General features: G+C 35.6%; 1 protein-coding gene across 35 annotated transcripts in view; it reads left to right on the top strand.

The window, feature by feature from the left end:
* Window positions 1-22,554, top strand: part of KCNMA1 (potassium calcium-activated channel subfamily M alpha 1) — a 480,013-nt gene that overhangs the window by 192,308 nt on the left and 265,151 nt on the right. For all 35 annotated transcript variants that reach the window (XM_065068525.1, XM_065068524.1, XM_065068523.1 and 32 more), the window contains one exon: window positions 20,977-21,038. In XM_065068525.1, coding sequence (XP_064924597.1) covers window positions 20,977-21,038 — 62 coding nt within the window. The remainder of the gene's footprint in view (window positions 1-20,976; window positions 21,039-22,554) is intronic.

The raw sequence follows: 22,554 nt of genomic DNA, 5'->3' as shown, positions 1-22,554 counted from the left end.
TGAATTTTACCCAAGCAGACAATGGGCAGAAGAAATTAAAAATAAGCATAAAGCTTATATTTTTTGAAAATGTGTGTATGTTTTTAAAACAAGTTCAGTTTTCACACAATCAAGGGTGATTGTTATCTTTCAATAGGAAGTTCAAATATAATAGGTCACAGATTCAAAACATCCTGCTGCAAAAGGACCAGCAGAGAAAACCTGGCTCTTTAAACAAAGTGCCAGAACAATTTTTAAAGTACAGTGTTAATGCAAAACTTGTATGGCCTACTTTTCAACTGTGTCAGCCCACATGGTGTGAAAGAAGCAGCGTGAAGAAAATGTGCATGCTATAAACAGAAAAAATAAGAGGTGTGGGATTTTAAAACTAAGTAGATGATAATGTATACACTGGGTATATTCCATTACTTCTTGTTTAGTTCTGTCTGTGCTTTGTCTCCTGCCTTTCAACAGACAAAGCCTTCATCCTTCTGTGCCACAAAGAGGGCAGTGGATCTGGAGTATCCATTCGTACACACACGCATGTGTATACATATATGTATGTAAATGTATATGTGTGTTCATAGTCCAACTTCTTCCAATGGGGCCACCCAACTATGCAGTTAGAAATCTAGCCTCAACACTGTGGAATTATTTGTGATACTGAACCTCTACTATGTCTAGTGTTTAGACAGAATTGTTATTTATGGAGAACTGAATAATATGCTAGAGAGAATGTTGTGCTAGAGAAGGGCATCTAGAATTAAAATATGAGAAAACACCTTAGAGAATTCTGAGATCTAGATACTGAAAGATCATAATCTCACTGAAATGGAGATAAATGCAAGGGGATGGAGTTGTCCCATATTTTTGTGGTGGGTTGACCCTGACTGGATGTCATGTGCCCACCACAGCTGCTCTATCATTTCTGCTACTCAAGTGGGCAGGGAAGAGAAAATATAACAAAAGGCTTATAAATAGAGATAAGGACAGAGATATAACTCAGCAATTACTGTCATAGGCAAAACAGACTTGACTTGAGAAAAATAATTTAGTTTATTACCTATCAAATCTGAGTAGAGTAATGAAAAATAAAAACTACATCTTAAAATGCCTTCCCTCCACACCCTCCCTTCTTTCTGGGCTTAACTTCCAAAATCTACCTTCTCCACTCCCAGCAGCACAAGGGGATGAGGAATGGGGGTTGTGATCAGTTCATCACACACCTCTGCCACTCTGTCTTCAGGAAAAGGACTCCTCACCCTCTTCCCTGGCTCCAGCATGGAGTCCCTCATATGGGAGACAGTTCTCCATGAACTTCTTCAATGTGAGTACTTCCCATGGGCTGCAGTTTTTCATGAACTGCTCCAGTGTAGGTCCCTTCCACAGGGTGCAGTCCTTCAGGAAGAGACTGCTCCAGTGTGGGTACCCCATGGGGTCACAAGTCCTGCCAGCAAACTTGCTCCAGCGTGGGCTCCTCTCCCCACGGGGCCACAGGCTCTGCCAAGAGCCTGCTCCAGCATGGGGTCTCCATGGGGTCACAGCCTTCTTCAGTCACATCCACCTGCTCAGGTGTGGGGTCCTCCATGGGTAGGTGGATATCTGCTCCACCATGGACCTCCATGGGCTGCAGGGGACAGCCAGCCTCACCATGGTCTACACCACAGACTGCAGAGGAATCTCTACCCCAGCAGAGATTCTACCCTCCTGAAAGAGTGCAGATTTAGGTTAAATATAAGGACACATTCTTCACCGTGAGGGTGAGCAATTTGGTATAGTGGAAAGTGTCTCTGGCTATGGCAGGGGGTTGGAACTAGAGGATCTTTAAGGTCCTTTCTAACCTGAACCATTTTATCATTCTTCCACCTGGAGCACCTCTTTCCTTCTTCACTGACTTTGTGTACAGGGTTGTTTCTCTCACATATTCTCACTCCTCTCTCTTGGGTGCTGTTGTCCAGCATTGTTTCCCCTTTCTTAAATATGTTATCACAGAGGGTGCTACCACTATTGTTGATTGGCTTGGCCTTGGCCCGTGGCTCTATGGGACATAGGGGAAGCTTCTAGCAGCTTCTTACAGAAGCCACTCCTGTAGCTCCCCGTCCTGCCTGCTACCAAAGCCTTGCCACGCAAGCCCAATACAGCCTTATAGAAACCTACATCCTAAATTACCACGTATAGTCTGAGCTTGGAAACCTGCAAAATTCCCTGAATTTTTGTGTTTTCCACTACTGTATCAGACCATTCCTCAAAATAGTATTTCAGATGCTCTTTTGAATTCCACATCACAGTCAAGTGGCTTCAGTTGCTTTACTTGAAGGCAAGAGCTTTACCCCATTAAATATTTTCTATCATTGCAAAAAAGATGAAAGCCTGGGCTTTTCATCAGTCTGCTAGAAGCAGTATTTTGAGGACATGAACAAATACAGAATAAACAAAACTAAGTTTATAAAATCCGTGGGCTTTCAGTCTATTTGAACGTGAGAAAATGCTACTCATATGCTGAAAACACTTTGTCACAGAGTAATAATAGTAATAATATTTTTTTTTTTCTTTTTATCTGTGGCAAAGGGAGAGCAATGCATACGTGTAATGTACGTTCTTTTATAGTTTGTGCATGCATCAGGAGACTACAGAGTGAGTATCAAGTATACGGACATTGATCTGGTCACAAGGTTTAAAAGCTTCTGGATGAAATCTATAACTGAATAATTGCTGTTAAAGACTAGATTTTTAAAAGTGGTCAGATAGTAACTTTGCCAAGCATTTTTTAGTGTCAAGGTTATTGAAATGGAAAATGATTCACGTGAAAATCTTGCCCCCTTTCTAAAAAGCCTGTTCTGGTCTACCTTTTTATTGCTGCAGAACCACTAGCTGTAGTATATTTTGTTTTAAGGTACTTTGATCTAATTTTAGTTGTATATATATGTATTTTAAAATACAGCTTATGCTTGATTAAATAAACTTCCTAGATAAAAATAGCCATAGTATTTTGATGAATTAAATAAAATGCAAAACAAAATATAAAGGAAATGCTTCCAGGGATGGAGCAGCTACAAATTCTTTGGGAATCCTGTTCCAGTGCCTCACCACTGTCACAGTCAAGAATTTCTTCCTTATATCTAATCTAAACCTACTCTCAGTTTGAAACCATTATGCCTTGTCCTGGTTTATGAATTATAAAATTTAATGTAACTTTTAAACAAGAAACTTTCAGAATTTTGTCTGGAGTGGTTGGATTTACTTAATAAATCTTTTTTGATGGAAGAGATAAATCATAAAATGAATTTGACTGTGTAAAGAAAATGAAAAAAATCAATCCCCATAACCAGCCAAATAATACAGTTTGCACAAATTTGATTAAAATGGACAACTACTTATCAAAGCTTTATGCTGAAGGCATTAGGCTTTAAATTTGTTGCATAGTAAATGGAGCTGGGCTTAAGCTGCCTGTCTTTTGATGTGTAATAGATGACTATTGTTTTTTTGGCAGTTCTGTTGCAATTTGCTTTGATGAAATGAAGTTCTACATAATTTGCTAGTTTCAGCACAATGTTGGTGCTTATATTTTCGTCAGCAAAAATTAATGTGGTTCATTGCCAAAAAGAGACAAATGAGCAGAACTTGCAACTATGAAAGGGCTGAGGTACCCTGGGATGTAGCTTCCACAGGTCAGCTTCATAGTAACTCTAAAAAGCAGTTAAAAAAGCCTTAATCTGAATATTGTCTATATAGTCCTAAGGAAAAAAAATCTGAAAAAGTTAAAGGTGAGAAACTAGCATCTCAGTAGTAAAGAGTTGACCCGTTTTGCAAAATTTTCAATATGCTTTGGGATAAAGCATATTACTTGAAAATAATAATTCAAAATGAAGGAGAGACAGAGAGAGGAGAGAAAGGAGACTGTAAGAAGAACTCTTGAGAGCAGCCTAATTATAGCACTTAAATTGGTTGTGAGAGATGTGGCATGTTCTTTTTCCAAAGGATATTTAATTATTTACACAAAATACAGCATCTTGGATGAGAGGAACTGAGAGAGATGCATTGGAGGTACTAGTTTTCAAAAACTGAGATTTAACACCCTCATCTGATTTAAAAAAAATTTTAAAAAAGCTCATACATCTTAGGTAAATACCCTTCCCACTGACCAATGGCTGCTCTGAAATGGATGGACTTTCCATCTCTGAAATTCTTATGCCTATATGTATGTTTCCACTGAATTGTTGTGTGATTAATTGATTTTTTTTTTAATTTTTTTTTAAATGTAACACTATTAAACATAAACAAACCTTTTTTGTCTGAGAATTTCCAGGAGGACAAGTTGATTCAGCCATCATATATAATCATGTATTAAAGCATTCTTAATTTATTGGTATTCATGAGAAGAAAATACAATTTTAATTGACATATCTTCATGCTTATTCTTCTCAATTTCTGGATCATCTAGCTCTTTTGAAAGGTATTGGTTCATGTGAAGCCATATATTTTGAGAAGTGTTTTTCTCCTGAGGAGTTTGATATTATTGTCAGTTTTTAGATATTCTAAATTTAATTTTACCTTTCTGTTACATTGTACATTTTGGTTTTTATTCAAGTGTTGCAAAAAAACTACAGCCATTTGCTAATAATTTACTGTGGTGAGAGGACTTAAGCTTTTGCTGTAAATTCAGCATGCAGTACACCTGGTGGTAAATTTTGAAAGTGGTAACTTTTCCAGAGGATTTTATAGTTTTATAATTTATTTTATGTTTCAAAATTATTGCATAGATTGCACTATGAAAACTAAATAATGCTGTAAAAGTAGATGATGATGTTCAAGATCACCAGCTTTGTAACATGTAATAAACATTATTGTCAATAACACAGATTCCAAAGCATTTACTAGGCCTAAGTCTATATTCAAATTATTTTCAAAAGAATACATTTTAAAAGCACTGAGGTTTCTATTTTGTTACCTTCTAATATATAACTAGATGGACGTGTGTGTGGTTTTTTTTTTTTTTGTTTGTTTTGTTGTTGTTGTCATTGTTGTTGTTGATTTTTTTTGGTGTGGTTTCTTTTTTTTGTGAAATCTGAGATATTCATACTATTGGCAAACAAGGACGTAAACTGAAGTGGCAGACCAAATGGATACAATTTGGCAAGACTCATGATAAACTACTGTTAAGTGATACTGTCAAGAGTGGACTTCAAATAACAGTACAGAGCTTACTTCAATTTGCTTGGTTTTCTTTAATAATAATAATACATGTTTCACTGAATATAATTATGATGCTATTGGTCAGCTGTAGCATTCCTAGGAGATTATGGAGAAAAGCAAGGTTTATTCATCAGACCTCTTGATAAGAACTTAGCTCAAGTATTTTTAATCTGCATTTAATCCTTTTTTTGAGAAGACAAGTAAATGTAGCAGCTACAAGATATCTTCATTTATGAACAATTAGTAACTTAGTAGTAGTAACTTAGGCACACTCAGCTGCTTCTACAAGTGCTAGAAGAGCCCCTTCCGGAGTCTTGGGGTCTTAATAGAAAAAAAAAGTCATTTTCTCAAACTAATGGACTAATAATTTTATCATTTAAAATGTGGTTTGAGCTTTGATCACTCAATATGTCTTGGACTGCAGAAATAAAAAAATGTGGATTTCTTTTTTTTCATAAAATCACAGAGGAAAAACCTCCTTTTTAAAATGGTCACTGTTTCACTAGGTGTCAGAATGCTATCCTTAAATTTTAATTTTAACACAGTAAGTTTCTATGGGCTTGAACAAAATTTAAAAACATGAACTAAATGAATGTACTGACTCCTATAGTTTGGAGGGAATAAAAAAAACTTGTAACGAGAATTTAAAGTGGTTACACTCTTAAATTAAGGGTTACATATAAATTTAGAATTCTGGGGAAACTGGGAGGAAGTTTTGATCTGATACCTGTCACATGTATATATAAGGAAGTTTTTGCTTTAAAAATTTAAAATTTTTATAAGATATTAAATTTTTGAAGAGCATTGCAGGACTTTATTTTTTCAGCCTTCATTCTTTTTGGATGCAGGGGAGAGCAAGAAGGGGTTTGCTTATCTTATCTTTGTGCATCTACTTTTCCATAAAAATATTTCAGAAATTAAAATTACCAATAAGCTGCTATTCAACTAGCTTGCTTTATATATATATATATATATATATATATATATATATATATATAAAATAATAAATTAACTCTATATAATTCAAACATCCAAAAATGTTTGCTGGACAGACTTGCCTTTTTTCAGATTTGGTGGGCAGATTTCAGAAGAAGGTGAATTTCTGACTACTCTTTTTTTGCATATAAAGGAACTGTGCTTAAGTGCTGTAAAATCACACAAAGGGGTTTGTCCTGGGAAAATCTGTAAAGCGGTCAGAGTTAACACAGTCTAAACAGGTGCTCTGTATATTCAGTACGGTGATCATTTGCTTGTAGTCTGCCAAATAACTAGAACAAAAAAAAGTCAGCTTGCTCTACTAATGTGCAGCTTATAACTCCACTGTCAGTGGCAGCGCACCTGTCTTGGAGTTGTTTTGTCAATGCAAACTCTGTGTGTCACCCATTCAAACAAATGCTTTGCTCATTCACAAAAGCCTGTTGTCCTGGACATGTTTTCCATTGTGGACTAGCCCTGCAGCATGTTCTTGTTATTAGTTACATCCTACTATGGCTCTTGTAGTTAAGGAAAAGCTGTAGCTGTAAAGTCAGGTTTGTAAACAGATGTGGATATGTGTTTGGTCATCCTGGTGTTTAATATACCTGCACCATGATAAGAAACCAAACTATGCATTGAGAAACAGCTTAAACAAGAGATCTCCTAGGAACAGTTCAGTGCTGCTGGCAGTCATGTTAATGAATCAGTAGGTGGACTTCCTCTCTGAGTCAGCGGTGTTCAGTTGTCTTGGCACGCTCTTACATAGGTCTTTGTCATAAATTTGTTTTGATCAGAGAGGGATTCTGAGGTTTATAGGCAATCAGCAAAAGGAATTTTAATTTAATGTTTGAAGTTGTGAATGTTGCAAGTTCTTTCTTCTAGCTCTACCTGGGAGTCAGAGAGGAAGCTCATCAGCCAAGCTGTTGAGAAAATAAATTGTTAGTATTAGGATTTGATAGTGTTTGTTCCTGTGAAGTGTTATCACCACAGTATAAATATTTCTCATCTGCAGATTCCATATAAATATTTTTTGTCACTGGACTACATTTGATTCTCCTTTTTTTTTTTTTTTTTTTTTCCACTTTTTGGTCTTGTGCAGGTGTATGGGGGGAGGTCATTAGCAGAGCCCAGGGGTTGATGGGATTTTGGTTTGATACAAAACCAAACAGCCCATGCAGCACTGGTGCTCCTTCTCTTTCACCTGCCACACTTTCATTGAGTATTCTCTAAAAGATAAGAACAGCAGTATCTTCAGGGGAGTCTGAGAATCAGGGAAGTGGGTCTGGTCATTCAGCACAATGGAGGAAAGGAGCTGGGCCTACATCTGGGAGGGAAACTTCTCATCCCAGCCTAAAGACTTGTTGTTACATCTAAAAAGCATGTGTTAAAGAAGTAATTTCCCCATATCTGGCTGTCAAATTTGCTGCTCTAGAATATAGTCTAGAAAGGTGACCTACATTATAAGAAGCCATTTTTTGGATAAAGCGAAGTAGGACTGATTCTGTATAGACTGATGGTAAGTCAATACATACTTTCTGCTCTGCCCATTCTGTAGTATTTTAAAAGCGAACCTAACATAAAGATACTAACATAAAGACATGAGGTTGCAGCAATACCTCTTATAAATCTCTTTGGCCAGGATAGGTATGTGACTGCCTGGTGGTTTGTCCAGTTTTGGTTTTGGTGGTTTTCAGAATAAATGCACTTGTATCTCCTTGGAAAGAGAATATAACCAGGCTAAAGCAAGCATGCAGAAAAGGGGTAATTTTATGTACTGACTGATAGTTATGAGACAGAACATAAGCTGAAATTGTATGTTCCTCATTCTCAGCCCTCTTTTATGTCTGTGGATAAGACCACTTCAGAATGAAATGCAGTAGTCTTACAGTCTTAGACCTTCACAAGTGACCATATGAAGCATGCAGGAGATGGGCAGTATTCTAGGTCTCCACCCTCAAGAAGTCATCTTTAAGAAGAACAGAGATGCTGGAGAAAGATAGCACAGGCTAGGAAAGCCAGGTAAAGATGCAAAGACCATGGCCCCCAGGGGAAGGGGTGACTTTCAAAAGTTATCTTTGAATTAAACTCTTCATGTTATATAAAAAGAACAACAGAAGTCACGACACCAGAGGGTGAAAGTTAAAGGACTTGACATAGTGTTGTCACAAGGAAAAGTTCAGCTGAGGTAACAGTTGGTTTCGATGCTAGATTTAGTGATCACTGCTGTATGTTCTTTAAAAGCAAGGGTAGTAAACAAGACTATTAGAGTTACACTGGAAGTTGGTTCTGCAAGCCTTTTATGATATGATTATATGATTTTATCTTTAAACCCCATTAAAAAGGGTCATAAAAGAGCTTTCAGTTTTAGAATTATAGCTACATAACAGCACAGGAAAACTCATCTGCAAGAAACAAATTTGCCGAATAAATCAGTTTTGCATCCTTACAGACAGACTGCTCTTTCCATCCTGCCCCTCAAAACCAGAAGCAATATTCATCACAAGTAAAGGTTTGTTGTGTAAAATAACTTTTTACCTTTGCTTGATACATCATTGTCTATATAATTTGTTTTCTGCTTTGGTCTTTAGTGATAGCTGTAAAAGATTGATCCAATTTCATACCTCATGTGAATTTCTAATGATTTACTACATGATGCTGAATCAGAATTCCAGATTAACAGTGCAACATACCCTCAGCATTTCCTTGATGGTTAACAGTATGGAAATCACCAATGCCTGTAAATGATGGTATCAAAGACTTCTATGCCTTTCTCTGAAATATCAAAGTGTGAAGAACCTCCATGTAGCAGTGGAGCCTTGCACAAAATCATGAATCAAGTTTTCATTTGTAGTAGCATATAACTATACTTGTGCAGATTTTGCACAGGAAAAAAAGAAAATTTATGCTCATGTTTTTAAAGGAGCAGGAACCACTGTATCAACATTTGTTCGGTTTACTTCCCAAGCCCATTGAAAATGGCTTTCTTACCATGAGTGGATACTTCCCCATAAAACAAGATGACCACAACCCTGAACATTTGTCTAATTAGGCTTAGCTGCTTCAGCGAAATTGCTAAACTTTATTATCTATTTATGTAGAGATCTCATATCTCATGATTAATGACTGTGTCAGAAAATTAATTGGCAGGCTTTTCGGTTCAAATTAGTCTAAAAACAAAGGAGCTCACATTGTTTTTATTAATGTTGTCATGGGAAATTAAGAGTTCTGATTAGAATTATATTTTGAAATAGCTCCTGGAAAAATATTAGGCTGGTTTTATTTTTTGTTTTCAGATAAGTTGAGGTATATGCTCTTGTATAGAATTATCAGACATCTTAAGTCTGTACAATGACAAAAATTTAGTCAGTGCTACAATTTACAATCACTGCTCAGACTTGCTCTCTCTCTAGTTTTCCTTTGTGCGCTAATTGTAGGCAGCTTTTTGTATCCACAAATTCTCATATAGAGCTGGGTGATTACGCAGGTTTAGATTTATTCCTAATGATAAAAAAGTCATTTTCTCAGTCTTCAAGCAGATTGGTATGAGAGATGTTTTCCTGTGGCTATCAGTCAAAGCTATCAACTTCGGCAAAATGACTGAAGGACAAGCAATGCTGGAGAAAAATGTGCTGACAAAGGTGACTTTCAAAAATACTGTTGTTTAACTCCATCAGCAATAGCTTTCCCTCTTCCTATTTGGCATGGTTTCCTCACATTTATTTTGCTCGTTTATGTCCAGTGTTTGATATTTCATTTAATTCCGACAGGAAAGCTTCTGATGTAGTTGACAGTAAGCTGTGTCTAATCACTGAGTAGACAATGTGAATTAAAGTACTGTGAGTTCTTTCAAACCCTCATGCAAATCTCTGATGGTTTAGTGATACTTATTAAAAAGGTGTGTTTTTGATGGCTACCTCTCTTTAGAAGTCTATGAAGCAGCCATGGATTTTCCTAGACTTATAGAATTTGACCAAAGACTTCATTCATTTGCAGATAACAGAAATTGTTATACTCTGTTTGCTCTGGAAACAGAAGTAGAAATATTACAGTTCTGGAAATGATCTCTGTATTACAAAAGATTTAGGAAAACCCACCAAATTAGGTAATGTTAAATGGAAGATGAGAGCTGTAAAGTTGAGCACTGCAGCAGTTAATCAGTTGCATTTAGCAGTGATTCTTTCATCTTCTGAAGACTGTTTTCATACTGTTTTAAAGTACATTCCTTGACAAGCATTCAAATGCCTTTTTTGTAGGGTGATTTGACCATTTCTTCCTCATTCAGTCATTTTCTTGAATGAAATTTCACTATGCTTTACTGAAGCCAAGAGCTTTCAGTTTTTCAGAGAATACTTCCACAGCTGCATTGCCCTTTGCTGTATGTGTGAGTCCTTGTGATTGAGAACCTGAATAATTGAAAAGGGGAGGTAACTGTTTCTGTGCTTGTGGAGTTGTGCTATCTGAAAATTTAGGAATAGTAACAACAAATCTGAGTAAATTAACTTACCCAACCCGTTCAGTCATAAAACCTTAGCAAGAGGAAGTAACCTCTTTTAACCAATCCTTCTCTAATTTCTCTTTAAACATTTTTTGACATGACTCTCTGTCATGTAAGTTGCATGTCAGGCTCTAATGTACAAATGACTGAGAAAAGTGAGGATTCCTTTCGTCTACCATACAATTTGGCGTTAATTTGACTGTGTAAAGTAAATCATTCCAATAAATGTAATCCTTGAAGTGATCCATTCATAAAGAAATGTAATTCCTTTTAGTAATTTCTTATGGTATGGTGATAAAGCTAGAAATTCCTTTGGCAGCAGTGTTAATATATATAATATTATAAAAACACACTATGGATTGCAGGATCAGGCCTAAATTCTCAGAACGGCCTACACTGGCAACTTTATTCATTCCTGATAACACTTGCCAGTGGTTTTTTACTCCGGACACTTATGTCCAAAAATACATTTCTGATTTCAACAAGTAAAAGAGAGCATTTTCTTTATCCTGTTATATTATTCTTTTCTGGCATTTTAACCACCATTCTTTGGTTTCGATCTTGTTTTCACTTGACAGTTTCTTGGATGTTCTCTTATGTCATTGTTCAGTTAACAAACTGCTGATGGGAACTTGTGAGGAGTGCAGTATATTGAAGTAAAGAGAAGAGGAGCAGTGAAATTTGATTGCCTTATTTGTTTGTTTGTTTTAGAGAAATACTAATTAATAAAAAGAAAATTGCTTAATTTAAAAAGACAGAATTTTCCAGGGTGGTGGTGTGTGTTTGTTTGTTTCTACAGTTTATAATTTTCAGGTCTGTATTGTGGCATTCCAGACACAGGTCTGGGTTAACTGTTGGCAAATGTTTACTTTTTACTAATACAGACCTTATTTGATTTCCTCTTTGTTTCAGGTGATTAATTTCCCTGATGTTGAACCATTACTTAGATTATTTTCTAAATTATGTAGATTCTGGTTGTGATTTTGGGGCAATATCTTGTCTTATACTTTCCATAAGTTAGTGCACTTTTGTGCTTTTCAAGATGTTCCATTACAGGTGGAGATTTTGTTGTGTAGGCTCTATACCAGAAAATGCAAGAGCCTTTTCTTGCTTCTTTATCTCACTTCAATCACTTTATCCAGAGGCAGAATTTGGTATAATTAGAACAATAGTTCCGTCTGAAGTTATTTGGTTCCAGTTCTTCATCTGAAGATAAAAAGATTTCTATCACAACTGACACAGAGGAATATAGAAACAAACAAACAAAATTAATTACCATATATTGAGTTTCAGGGCATGACACTATAAGCAGAGGCTTTCCCCAGGGTTGGCACAGGGAATGGGACTGTGAATAATCGATCATCATTATGAGTGCTGCTCTCCTGCTGTGTTGTGTATAGTAGGGAGAATATGCTCTAGGATTGGGTTCTTTTGCCTTTGAGCAGTTTTGCAGCTGATTTTGTTTGCTTTTCAGTTGGCATGATTTGATTGTTTGACAGGTCAGCCCCTCATTTCTCTAAAATGACATTCCAGTCAGCTCACTGATGGTCTTTATCTACAGTCAGACTATGAGGAATCTGAAAATGAGAACATTGACAACTTAAGGAATAGTTTGTAGGTAACTGTTACAACATAACTCTTTTTCTGGAAATCAGTGTGAGTTATGCTTTTATGAATACTCAAAAAGTGGATTTTATTTTTGTTGACCATAATGGGAGGTGATCTGGATGACTGCTAGATAATCAGGATGTGAAGGACGTTTTAGGGTGAAATAAATATTTATTATTTATTTATTTATGTACACACGTACATTTTTACATACATATAATGCTATGCATTTAGCTCTAGAAAATGACACATTGTGATAGAAAGTACTGCTATTTTTTTTTTTTTGACTAATGGAATTAAATACTGAATTGAAAAAGTTGCATGCACTTTAATTGGTCGTATTGACATGAGTCTCACAGCAAACCTAATTAACTTCAAGCTACAGAGCATCATTAACAGATGGGACTTTTTGTCTTGTATTTTTTTCACTAATTAGAAAATCTCAATCTTTTCAAATTTCTATATTGAACAGAAATTTTCATTTTATTGTCAATATGTCAGTGGAAATTTGAGGAAAAACTCAGTATAAAGAAAGAGAAATAAATCTGACATATTAACATATATTAGAAGCATGTAAGGAAGAAAACATAGCAAAGATATTTCCTTTTTAAAAATTCTTCCCCATATGAGATTGGGAATGTGTGTGGAAAACAAAAGTACATTAAGATCCTGATTTTTTTTTTTTTTTTTGCTTTGATTTTTTTTGTATTCCCAGGTCTGATGTCTATTCTAATTATTTCTGAATTTTGATCCCACAACATCCCTTTAATAAGAAAGACCTATCAAACAGTCTGCTCCAATGAGAGGTAGTCTGTTAAAGTAGATGTCAGAACACTGAATCTTTTATTTGAGATAGGATAAAATACAGCTGAGAGCAGACATGCTGAATTTGCTAGTTCTGGTTTGTGGGATTTTATTCAGAGATGTTGGATATCCTACTCCCAGTGACCTATTACCTTAAGTACTTACTACACTTATAAATAGTTTGGTGAATCCACAGTGATTCAGGCCTTTACCAAGCATGTAACCTATACCTTTCAGATAATACTCAAATTACTGTTCTGATGCATAAGTTCAATACATAGGAGATGAATATTTCTTCTTCTTGGTATCTGTTCTGCATTTGTTTTCTCTCCCAGCAATTTTGTTTCTATATTTCTTATTTATTATTTTTCTATATTTCTTATCATTATTAGGCAAGTCTGTAAAAAGAGATGCTTTAAATATGAACTGTATTTTTAATATATATTTGCAATAAAACCATTTTTTAGTTTCAGTAATAAGTTAAAATCCTGCTATACTAGGTAGTAGCTTAATGGGTAATTCCAGGAAGATGAATAATAAGTTTATTTTAGAAAGAGATATTGACACCTTTCTGTTTAAATAAAATCCATTAATAAACAAAGTCCCTTTGCTCTCATAGATAGTGCTGATATTGTTACATAGTGTCCTACTCAAGCTTTTTATTATTATTGGGGCAGCACTAGAGGTCTCAGCTGTGCTAGATCCATTGCAAACACCAGTAATGGAGGACAGTGGTTGCCCTAACGAGTTGACATGCAATTTCTTTGTCAAATGAAAGCAAGAGGGAGAACTGGAACCATGGAGAGGTCAAGTAATATGTTTTAGGCACACACTGCATGAGTGACAGAACTAAGGATAATAACCAAGTCTTCTGATTGCTCGTGATCATCAGCCAGAGCTCATGCTGATCTACCTTACGGCTGTCTTTTCTTTTTAAAATCCTTGCTATGAAATCCCTGGAAAAGTTCACTGAGAACTTACTGCCTATTGGCTTATCAAATAGTCATGTCTTCCTCTCCTTTACCCCTCTTCATTTGGATGAATTTTGATTTTTCTTGGTAAATGCTTAGTGCTATGTGAGCTTTGCTGAAGGAGAAAATTTATGAAGTGCAGAATCTAATAAAGTTTCCAAAGTTTTCAGTACTCTTTTTAATGCACATTGGTGACTAAATTTATTTACTGTAGAATATAATAGCTAATTAAATTTTTAGTTATCTCCTTGTTATGTAATAAAGGTAAACAAAATAAAAAAGCAGAAAATGTAATTGAAAGGAAATAATTTGCATGCAAAGTTTTTAATGTGGCTATCGAAGTTTCAAGTCTGGATTTAGTACTGTAATTGCTTCAGGCTTAAAACTAAGAGTTGGTAAAGGCTCTTCAGAGTTGTGTGCTCTTGAACCTTTTCTGACTTCCCTGACAGATGGGGTTGCTCACTGTGTAGCTTGGAGGTGCTCAGTTTCCTTCTAGAATTGGATGCTAAATCCCATCTGACATTCAGAGCACAGAAGAAATAATAGAAATGTGTGGGGTTTATGGTTTGTGTGTGTGTTTGTTGTTGGGGTGGGTTTTTTTGTTTTATTTTTCTCTCCTGCACCACCTGCCTCTTCTACATGCAAAATGGCAGGATCAGTAAGTCACTGAGACAGATTTCCTAGCTAGCACACTGCCCAGCAGACACATCCCTTAAGATTCATAGCTGTTAGCATATATTCTGTCATTGACAGCAGGTGCTGCCTGTAGAATTTGCACTTTGTCTGTACTCACATGAGAACCGATGCATGTATCACTGCTTCCTCTTCACAGTATTATGTTCCATCAAGCCTTATACAGGGAGCATATTAACTGCAAAATCTATTTCCCCATATTTGTGAATAAAAGTAAATGACGGGAAATTTCCCAGTTTCTTAAAATCCTTGTTTGAACTTTTCATTTATTATTTATTACTGGTAAGAACAAGATGGAATCTTATTCTCTCTTTTCGTTATTTTCTCTCTTTATCTTTCTCCTCCTATTTACCTACTTCAGCCCTCATTTGGGTGTATTTTCTGGTTTGCTCTTTTAAAATGGTTTATGACAATTTATACATGGTTAGGTAGTTTAAAGAGAAGCTGGTATTATATGCAGTTGTTCTGGAAGATATTAAGAGAGCATTTCATCATTAAGAAATATGATCTTGCAAACCTGAATGGGGTAGAAGGACCTTCTGAGAGCACCTGGGGATTCATGACCTCATGAAGTAGATGGTGGATATTTAGTACTTTTGCCTTAATTATTTTTAGTTATTTAAACATGGGCCTGGGACGGACCAGATAAAGAAACAGAGGCAGAAGGCCAGGAGGCAGGGTAGTATGTTTTAAGTCTGGAGAAAAGTCAGTGTATAGGTCCACCCAGAGCATGATAATAGGTCCTGCTGATGGATTTTAGAGATCCTTACTCCAGCTTTACTCCAGCATATCAGGGTATAGTGGAGAAAAAAAAAAAAAAAAAGAGAAAAAAAAAAAAAAAAGAGAAAAAAAAAAAAGTGAATAAAAGAAAGAGAAAAAAAAGTCTCTAAAGAGAAATTTACTGTTTATTGCTATAACAAGATATATAACATTTTGTTTGTATTGAAAAATCATGAAGTTCTGAGGACTGTTTTGTTGGTTGAACTAATATGAGTTGTATAATTTAACATCATGAAGCTGCTTCACTGTGGAATGTCCAAAGGTAATATTAATGGAAACATACAAATAAAGTGCTACCATAGGGTATCAGTAAATGATACACAATTTAAGTAAGCCATTTTGGTTCTTCTGTGGTCTAGACTTGCGTAAAGTCTTACTTTTGTTAAACTGCAATGATTGCACACGTCCTGGTGCATATCCTGGAGTCGGAAAATTAATGCTGGGATTGCAAAGCAAGGATTAAGTAATTCCTGCCTCTGAAATGCAATTTGCATCTGGTGTGTCCTTAGAAAAGCAGGTTTACATTCCTAACAAATCCAGAGAAGTAAATTCTGATTGTCTGTGAAAGAAATACAATTGATTTTCATTTTTATGGTTATAAGAAGTTTGGTTTTTATTTTTAAAGTATGTAAACTTTAATTGAAATTGGGTTGTAACCTCAGGCTATTGACATCTTACTAATGCAAACTTTAGTGTTCCAGAATTAGTGGATCCTTGAGGATATAGCTTTTATGGTCACAAGAAATAATTTCTATTCTCCTTAAGTAATTTGAAATACAGAAGCTAATAGAGTTTTCTTTTAAAGCATCATATTTACTGTATGGATGTAGAAGTTAAAATTAAGCGAAATTCTAAAAATATTAATAATGAACAACCTAATATATTCTAAGCAATAAAATAGGCTTAGGGTTGAAAAATTTAATCGTAGAATAATAAGAGTTTCAGACAGATGTTTCTGAAGAAAAGTACACAATGGATTATCATCAGATAGCAAAATAGAGCCTCTCTGGTGCCCTGAGGTAAGTTTTTTCTTTTCACTGCCTGCTTCTTATTTTAATACTTAATGTTGAGAGGAATATAACAATAGGCAACTATTCCCTTTCTATTTCATGCTTTACCTCTTGAGCTATAAGCAAGAATTTGCCTTTGAAACTCCAATGAGGACTGTTCCATGTTCCACAGAACATTCAGACATTAGAGGGTAATAAGCGATTGAAATTCCTGCTCTCCAGCCCTCACATTGCTGGTTGTTGTGGCTGTGTTCACTGTAGCCCCCTCTCTCATGTGAGCAGCCTTTTCAGTTTCTCAATGTTTTTCAATAACACCAGGACATCAGTTCACTGCAGTTGTAGGGGAAACAGTGCCACCCGTTGGCTTATCAATATCAGCCTTTTTTTACAAAGCCCTGGTCCCAAAAGGTGTATGGTCTCCTTTATGATTATCATGGCTTAATTCTGATAGTATTTTCTCAATGCCCATACTTTCCCTGCAGTTTTATTATGTTGCTGCATCCTTATTAGATTATTTTATTTTATTTTTGGTCCTTAATGTGGATGCATAAAGTTTGACTGCAGTTTGCAACAGAGCAGTCATAGTTCTTCTGGAGCATCTTTCTAGCAGTGGAGAGCAAAACATTTTTACAGTTTTCTTTAAGTGGATTTTGTCTGCGTTTTCTCTGCCTTCTCACTCAAAAAGGCATTGGACACTTTTATTGAACTCTTGTTTGTTTGTTTGTTTGTTTTTAGGAAAGATTTAAGCATATGCAGCAACTATGCCTTGTTCTTCCCCCTCTTTAATGAGATTGGTGTTTTTAACTTGATACTAAGTGCTTAGTCAGTGTAGCTGCTAGCATATGACTTCAGATTTCTCAATCTTAAACAAACAGTAAGTTATTATATATTTAAAGATTATTTCCTTCCAGGCAGAGAGAAGTTATAATAGATGTGTAGCAATTGCAATATTGTGCCAAATGCATTGGAATAATAAATAGAGCAAGTAAGCTTCTCCCCATGGCCTGCTTAATGAAAAAAGCAATAATTCACATACATATAGGCTTTTTTTCTCCCTTAGATTGTAGTTGCTGTGAGTTTGGGATATCAGTCTGTCTATGTTCATACCTCTCTTCAAGCCCAGTAAGTTCCCCAAAAGAGGTGTTATCTCCCATAACAATCTAGCAGAGACTCTAATCTGAATCTAATTGTCTCCATGGGTCTGAATAACCAAATTGCATTCAGCTTTTTCAGTTGGGAAAAAAAATAGCAGAAACCTTGCATCTGAATGTCTGTCAAATGTTTTTATAATGTCATGGAAGGGTTATTTTTTTTTTTTTTTTTTTTTTAATTTTTATATAATTCTAACCCAATTGGTTCAGACGCTGTTTTTCCACATACTTATGTATTCAAGTTCAGCTCAATACCTCTGTCACTTAGCAAATGAAAAACGTGTTTCTCTGCTAGCAGCATAAAAATTAAGTTTAAGATTCCATTATCTTCTGATGCCTTTTCTGTGATTTTTGGGGATGTTATGAATTTAATGTTAGGCATGTGTTTTGGGGCAATAGGAGAGAAAACAAGCCTTGCTTTAAAATCACATAGATATTACAATGGGGGAATGGTGTAGTTCTGCATACATCTCTCTCTCTCTTTGATGGAGTATCGGAGTCTGGAGCTTCCTGCAAAATCTAGATATTTGCATTTTGGTGGCAGTTATGTGAATTGTCCTAGAACCTTTAAATTCCTTAATTGTCTTGGAAGTGCCTTACCCAGAATCTATATGACATTATTTAAGCAGCACAGTGATGATTACTAAGGGATTGGATATAACTAAAATGCAAGGCTGGTATACAGTAATGCTGGTTTTGTTCTAGACAATTCTTTTAGCTATTAGGCAATGGCTAGATGTTGTGACCTAAGACTTGCTATGTGAAATGGAAAATACAAGTCTAGCTTTACTTTTATACTTTGCAAAACTTGAAAGAATGGGAATCAGAGAGTCCCAAACAGATTATAAGTTTAGTTTGTAAAATATAATTTTCAGTATTTAATGGTCATTTCAGCATTCTTCAGCTCAAAACTCCTGCTATAGGGTGAATCTGGTAGGGGTTTTGTTGTTGATGGGTTTTTTTGTGTGTTTTGGGTTTGTTAGTTTGTTTTTAGGAGATACCTGTTTCTAATAGTGATTTTGATTGTGCTGTTGGTATAGAAATGATTCCACAGAGTGCAGGCTAGAACACCACTTGACTTTAAATTCTGTAAGACTGAATATCTATGTTTAAAACTGGTTTGGGTCAAATGAAATTTTCACCAAAAATGTAAGCACTGTATTCCCAGAACCCTCAGCACCTTGGTTAACTCTGTTTTTTTAAAAAATATGCAAAGACTTCTATTGAAATATATAATAATAAATCGTTCTAGAGCTAGACAATGGAGCTGATTTGATTCAGATCCAAACTGTGATTGTGTGTGGCTTGGCATACTGCAAGGGTTGCAGGGTGTGCACAATCAATTGGATTCCCAGTAACTTAGAGAAAAACGGGCTTTGCGGTCACTGCTTATCATAATTTGGGGTATACTGCCAGGTGACAATCCACAGGTTCTATTCACCACATTAGTTTCTTATGAGATGGTGATTTTCTCACCACTTGACATAGATTTAATAGCTTATTTCACCTTGCAACACCTGTACACATCTGATCAATAATACATGTATAATGAAAGAAGATTAAAACTCTAGATGTTAACGTTATATTAGACATAGGTAGTAAAAATTTTATTTGAAGAGTTTCTTGCTTCAGTCCTTGAATTTGACTGACGAATCTCACTGATTTGGTTGATAGTGCATCCGGTAAAACGACAAGTACTTGTACTCAGGTAAAATATTCTTTTACAGACATCCACAAAGCGAAAAGTTATGGTCAGCAAGATCTAAAAGGAATGAAAAATTAATTTAAACTTTCAACTGAATAGATTCTTTTAACAAGTTGTAGTGAATACATGATATCAAGAGATAAATGAGTTTCTTTTATTGGAAAATACATGCTTGTTTGATTTTGGCCCTGCAGAGCTCCAGAGTTTGGTTATATAATTAAACCTTGCTTCAGGTACTGCCGTTACAGCACTGAGTGACAGCTGAGAGTAGAGAAACTTCGAGGTTGTTTCAGTAAGGCTACTTAGAACCCAGACATTGCACATTCCCTGCTATTGTTTGCACTGTGACTGTCAAGCTCATTCCTAATATGGCAGCTTCAGAAAAAGTTCTGAAGCCTGCATTGAAGGAAGAAATTTTTGTTTCAGTGTCCATGTGTTGATGTAGCAATAGTAATAGTAGCATGCATTAGTTATGGTATTCATAGGGATTAATAAATCTGTTAAGAACTGGAATGACACCACTTTATTTATTTTCCTTTTCCTTTTCCTTTTCCTTTTCCTTTTCCTTTTCCTTTTCCTTTTCCTTTTCCTTTTCCTTTTCCTTTTCCTTTTCCTTTTCCTTTTCCTTTTCCTTTTCCTTTTCCTTTTCCTTTTCCTTTTCCTTTTCCTTTTCCTTTTCCTTTTTTTCCTTTCCTTCTTTCTCCACACATGCAGTTGTTTACATTATGTCTTAAATTTGAGCCACTTCTGACCTAAGAAGTCATATAAGAAGTCATATTTTAACTGGCAGTTTCAGGAGCTGTGTGTGCCCTTAATTATTAACCTGATTTGCCCAATCCTGAATGATCAGTTCTCTAGGTTTATTTTAAGGAATGTTACTTCTAACCAGCTACTTGAGATGCACCTCCCAGAAGACTGAAGGATGTTTTGTTTTGATTCTGTAAACCAGCAGATCAGATGAGCTGCGGGAGACATAACTTTCTATCTGTTTCCCAGCCTTAGTGCAGCAGACAAGAATATTTTCTTATTTCTTCCAGAAGAATTGCATTCTAAGATACATAAAAAAGCTTATTTGATTCATGTTTTCAGATTCCAAATCACCCAGTGGATAGTATTATTTAAGAGAAACCTAGAATATCAGAAATCTAGGTCACAATGGGTACAAAGACTGTGATGTACTTCATGATTATTCAAGGCAAAATTTGAGTCCAGATATTTCAATTATGCTGTCCTGTGTAGATGCAGACCTGCTTTGGCTAGGATGTGGAACTAAATTGTCCCACAATGTTGGGGAATGTTTGGGAGCCAGCAGAACAGACGATTGTCTTTGTGTTCAGAAGAATTTAAGGCAGATGGAGATGTGATTAATCCAGCTTCTGATGCACTAACCAGAAAAGCAAGTTCTGCCTTCTTAATGAGGCCTGAATGCTAGACCTAGCAAAATTATTTGGTTCAAAAACTTCAATAGATTTAAAGGGAGGAAAATGTTGGGACTACAAGGTCCCTGGGGTGTGTATTTATTGTATCAGAACGTGCTGCATCAAACTATTGTTTTAACATGTTTGAAAGTTAACTATACTGTTATTAAATAAATGACTCTTTTCTTTTGTAGGTTGTCTTAGTCTTCGCTCTTAGTATTGGTGCTCTTGTAATATACTTCATAGATTCGTCAAAGTGAGTATTCTAGTACATTCTCCTTTCCCTCCTTTCCTGTAGCAACCATACATCTTTAAATTGCTCCATTCATCTACTTCAAATCAGTGCTTTGTCTCATCGCCTGAGTGCGAAGAATTTTATAATAGTGCATGGTCTACCAAAATAACTAAAGATTGGGAAAAAGATCCTATATAAACTAGATTTGACACAGTCACTTGGATCTGTAGCATGGAGAGGAAAAACTACATTTGTGTGTTGAGATTATGTATACTGTTTCAAAATTAGAGTTTTTTTATGTTTATTTGGCATATGTACAATCTTTCAAATTCAAGACTAGGATAAGAAATACAGGGAAACAATATTTGCCAAATAATTAGTTTGCAGGAGAAAAAAGAAAAGTCTTAGGAGACTGATAGAAACACTCCTGAAAAACTGTGAATGAATTCCACAGTATGAGCATTACATCTTGCATATCTGTTCAGATTTCCAGCTCCTGGGTTTGATGGATTTCTCCTAAGATATGGTGAGCCAGTAAAAATCTACAAAGCACATCTCAAAATTTTTTAGATTTGCACTAACATTACCATATAGTGTTGTAGTTTTGTCCAGGCAATAGAAAGTTTCATCCTGATCTTTTGTGGTATGTGATGGTTTGATACAAACCAGCTTAACTAGGAGTATTCTCTCTTTGATATCATCCATGTTCCACCCTTGTTTTTGTATCAAGCTGGACACTGTCAGGGGTGTAACAGGCGAAATGGTAAACTAACACAGAAGAAAGCAATAAAAGGGGACTTAATAGAATACTATTCGGTTGAATCCAGTTATTTTGGGGAGATGATGTTTTGAACCATCAATAGTATTTTAAAGCTGCTTTCTCCCAACTACTTTTAGGCTTGCCATTACTGCAGTGGTGAAGATAGTATGCTGGAGTCATTTCATGTGAGCCAGCCTAGCTGTCTGTAATGACAGCGGTTATATTCTAAAACAATCCTTATTTGACTCAGAAAATCAGACATTCCACTGCTGACATCTGTACATAATGATATTTAGGTAGGTGGTAGCACCAGCAAAAGGCTTTCTCGAATACACGGATGTCAGCTCTATATTGTGTGATTTGCAAGCCATACCTTTATAGCCCAGACACGTTGAGCATAACACAAATAACTAATATAGAGATTTGCTTTGTGGAGAGGAGCCAAGTGGTGGGAAAACTCAAGTTCTACCTTCCTCTCCCTTGAAATGAGGACAATGCTTTTTCCTTCTTAACATTGTGCTGAGCATTCTCATTAATTTTAGGAAATTTTACTTTAACGTGTATGCTATTAAACCATAACAATATGCCACCACTGAAGCACATAAGGTGGTGGTTTTTCTGAAGATCTTTTAAAAATCTTTTTAAAACACAATGGCAAAGCTTCTGTGTGCCAAACATATCCAGGTCAGAAATGTCAAATAGAATAAAACTTGCTTCCACTTATATTTCCATTTCAGGCCAACAAAATACAGCTATTTATTTGAGCAATTATCTTTT

The sequence above is a fragment of the Columba livia genome, chromosome 6 (assembly GCF_036013475.1).
Source record: "Columba livia isolate bColLiv1 breed racing homer chromosome 6, bColLiv1.pat.W.v2, whole genome shotgun sequence".
Taxonomy (NCBI): Eukaryota; Metazoa; Chordata; class Aves; order Columbiformes; family Columbidae; genus Columba; species Columba livia.
This window is presented reverse-complemented; position numbering and strand designations above follow the sequence as displayed.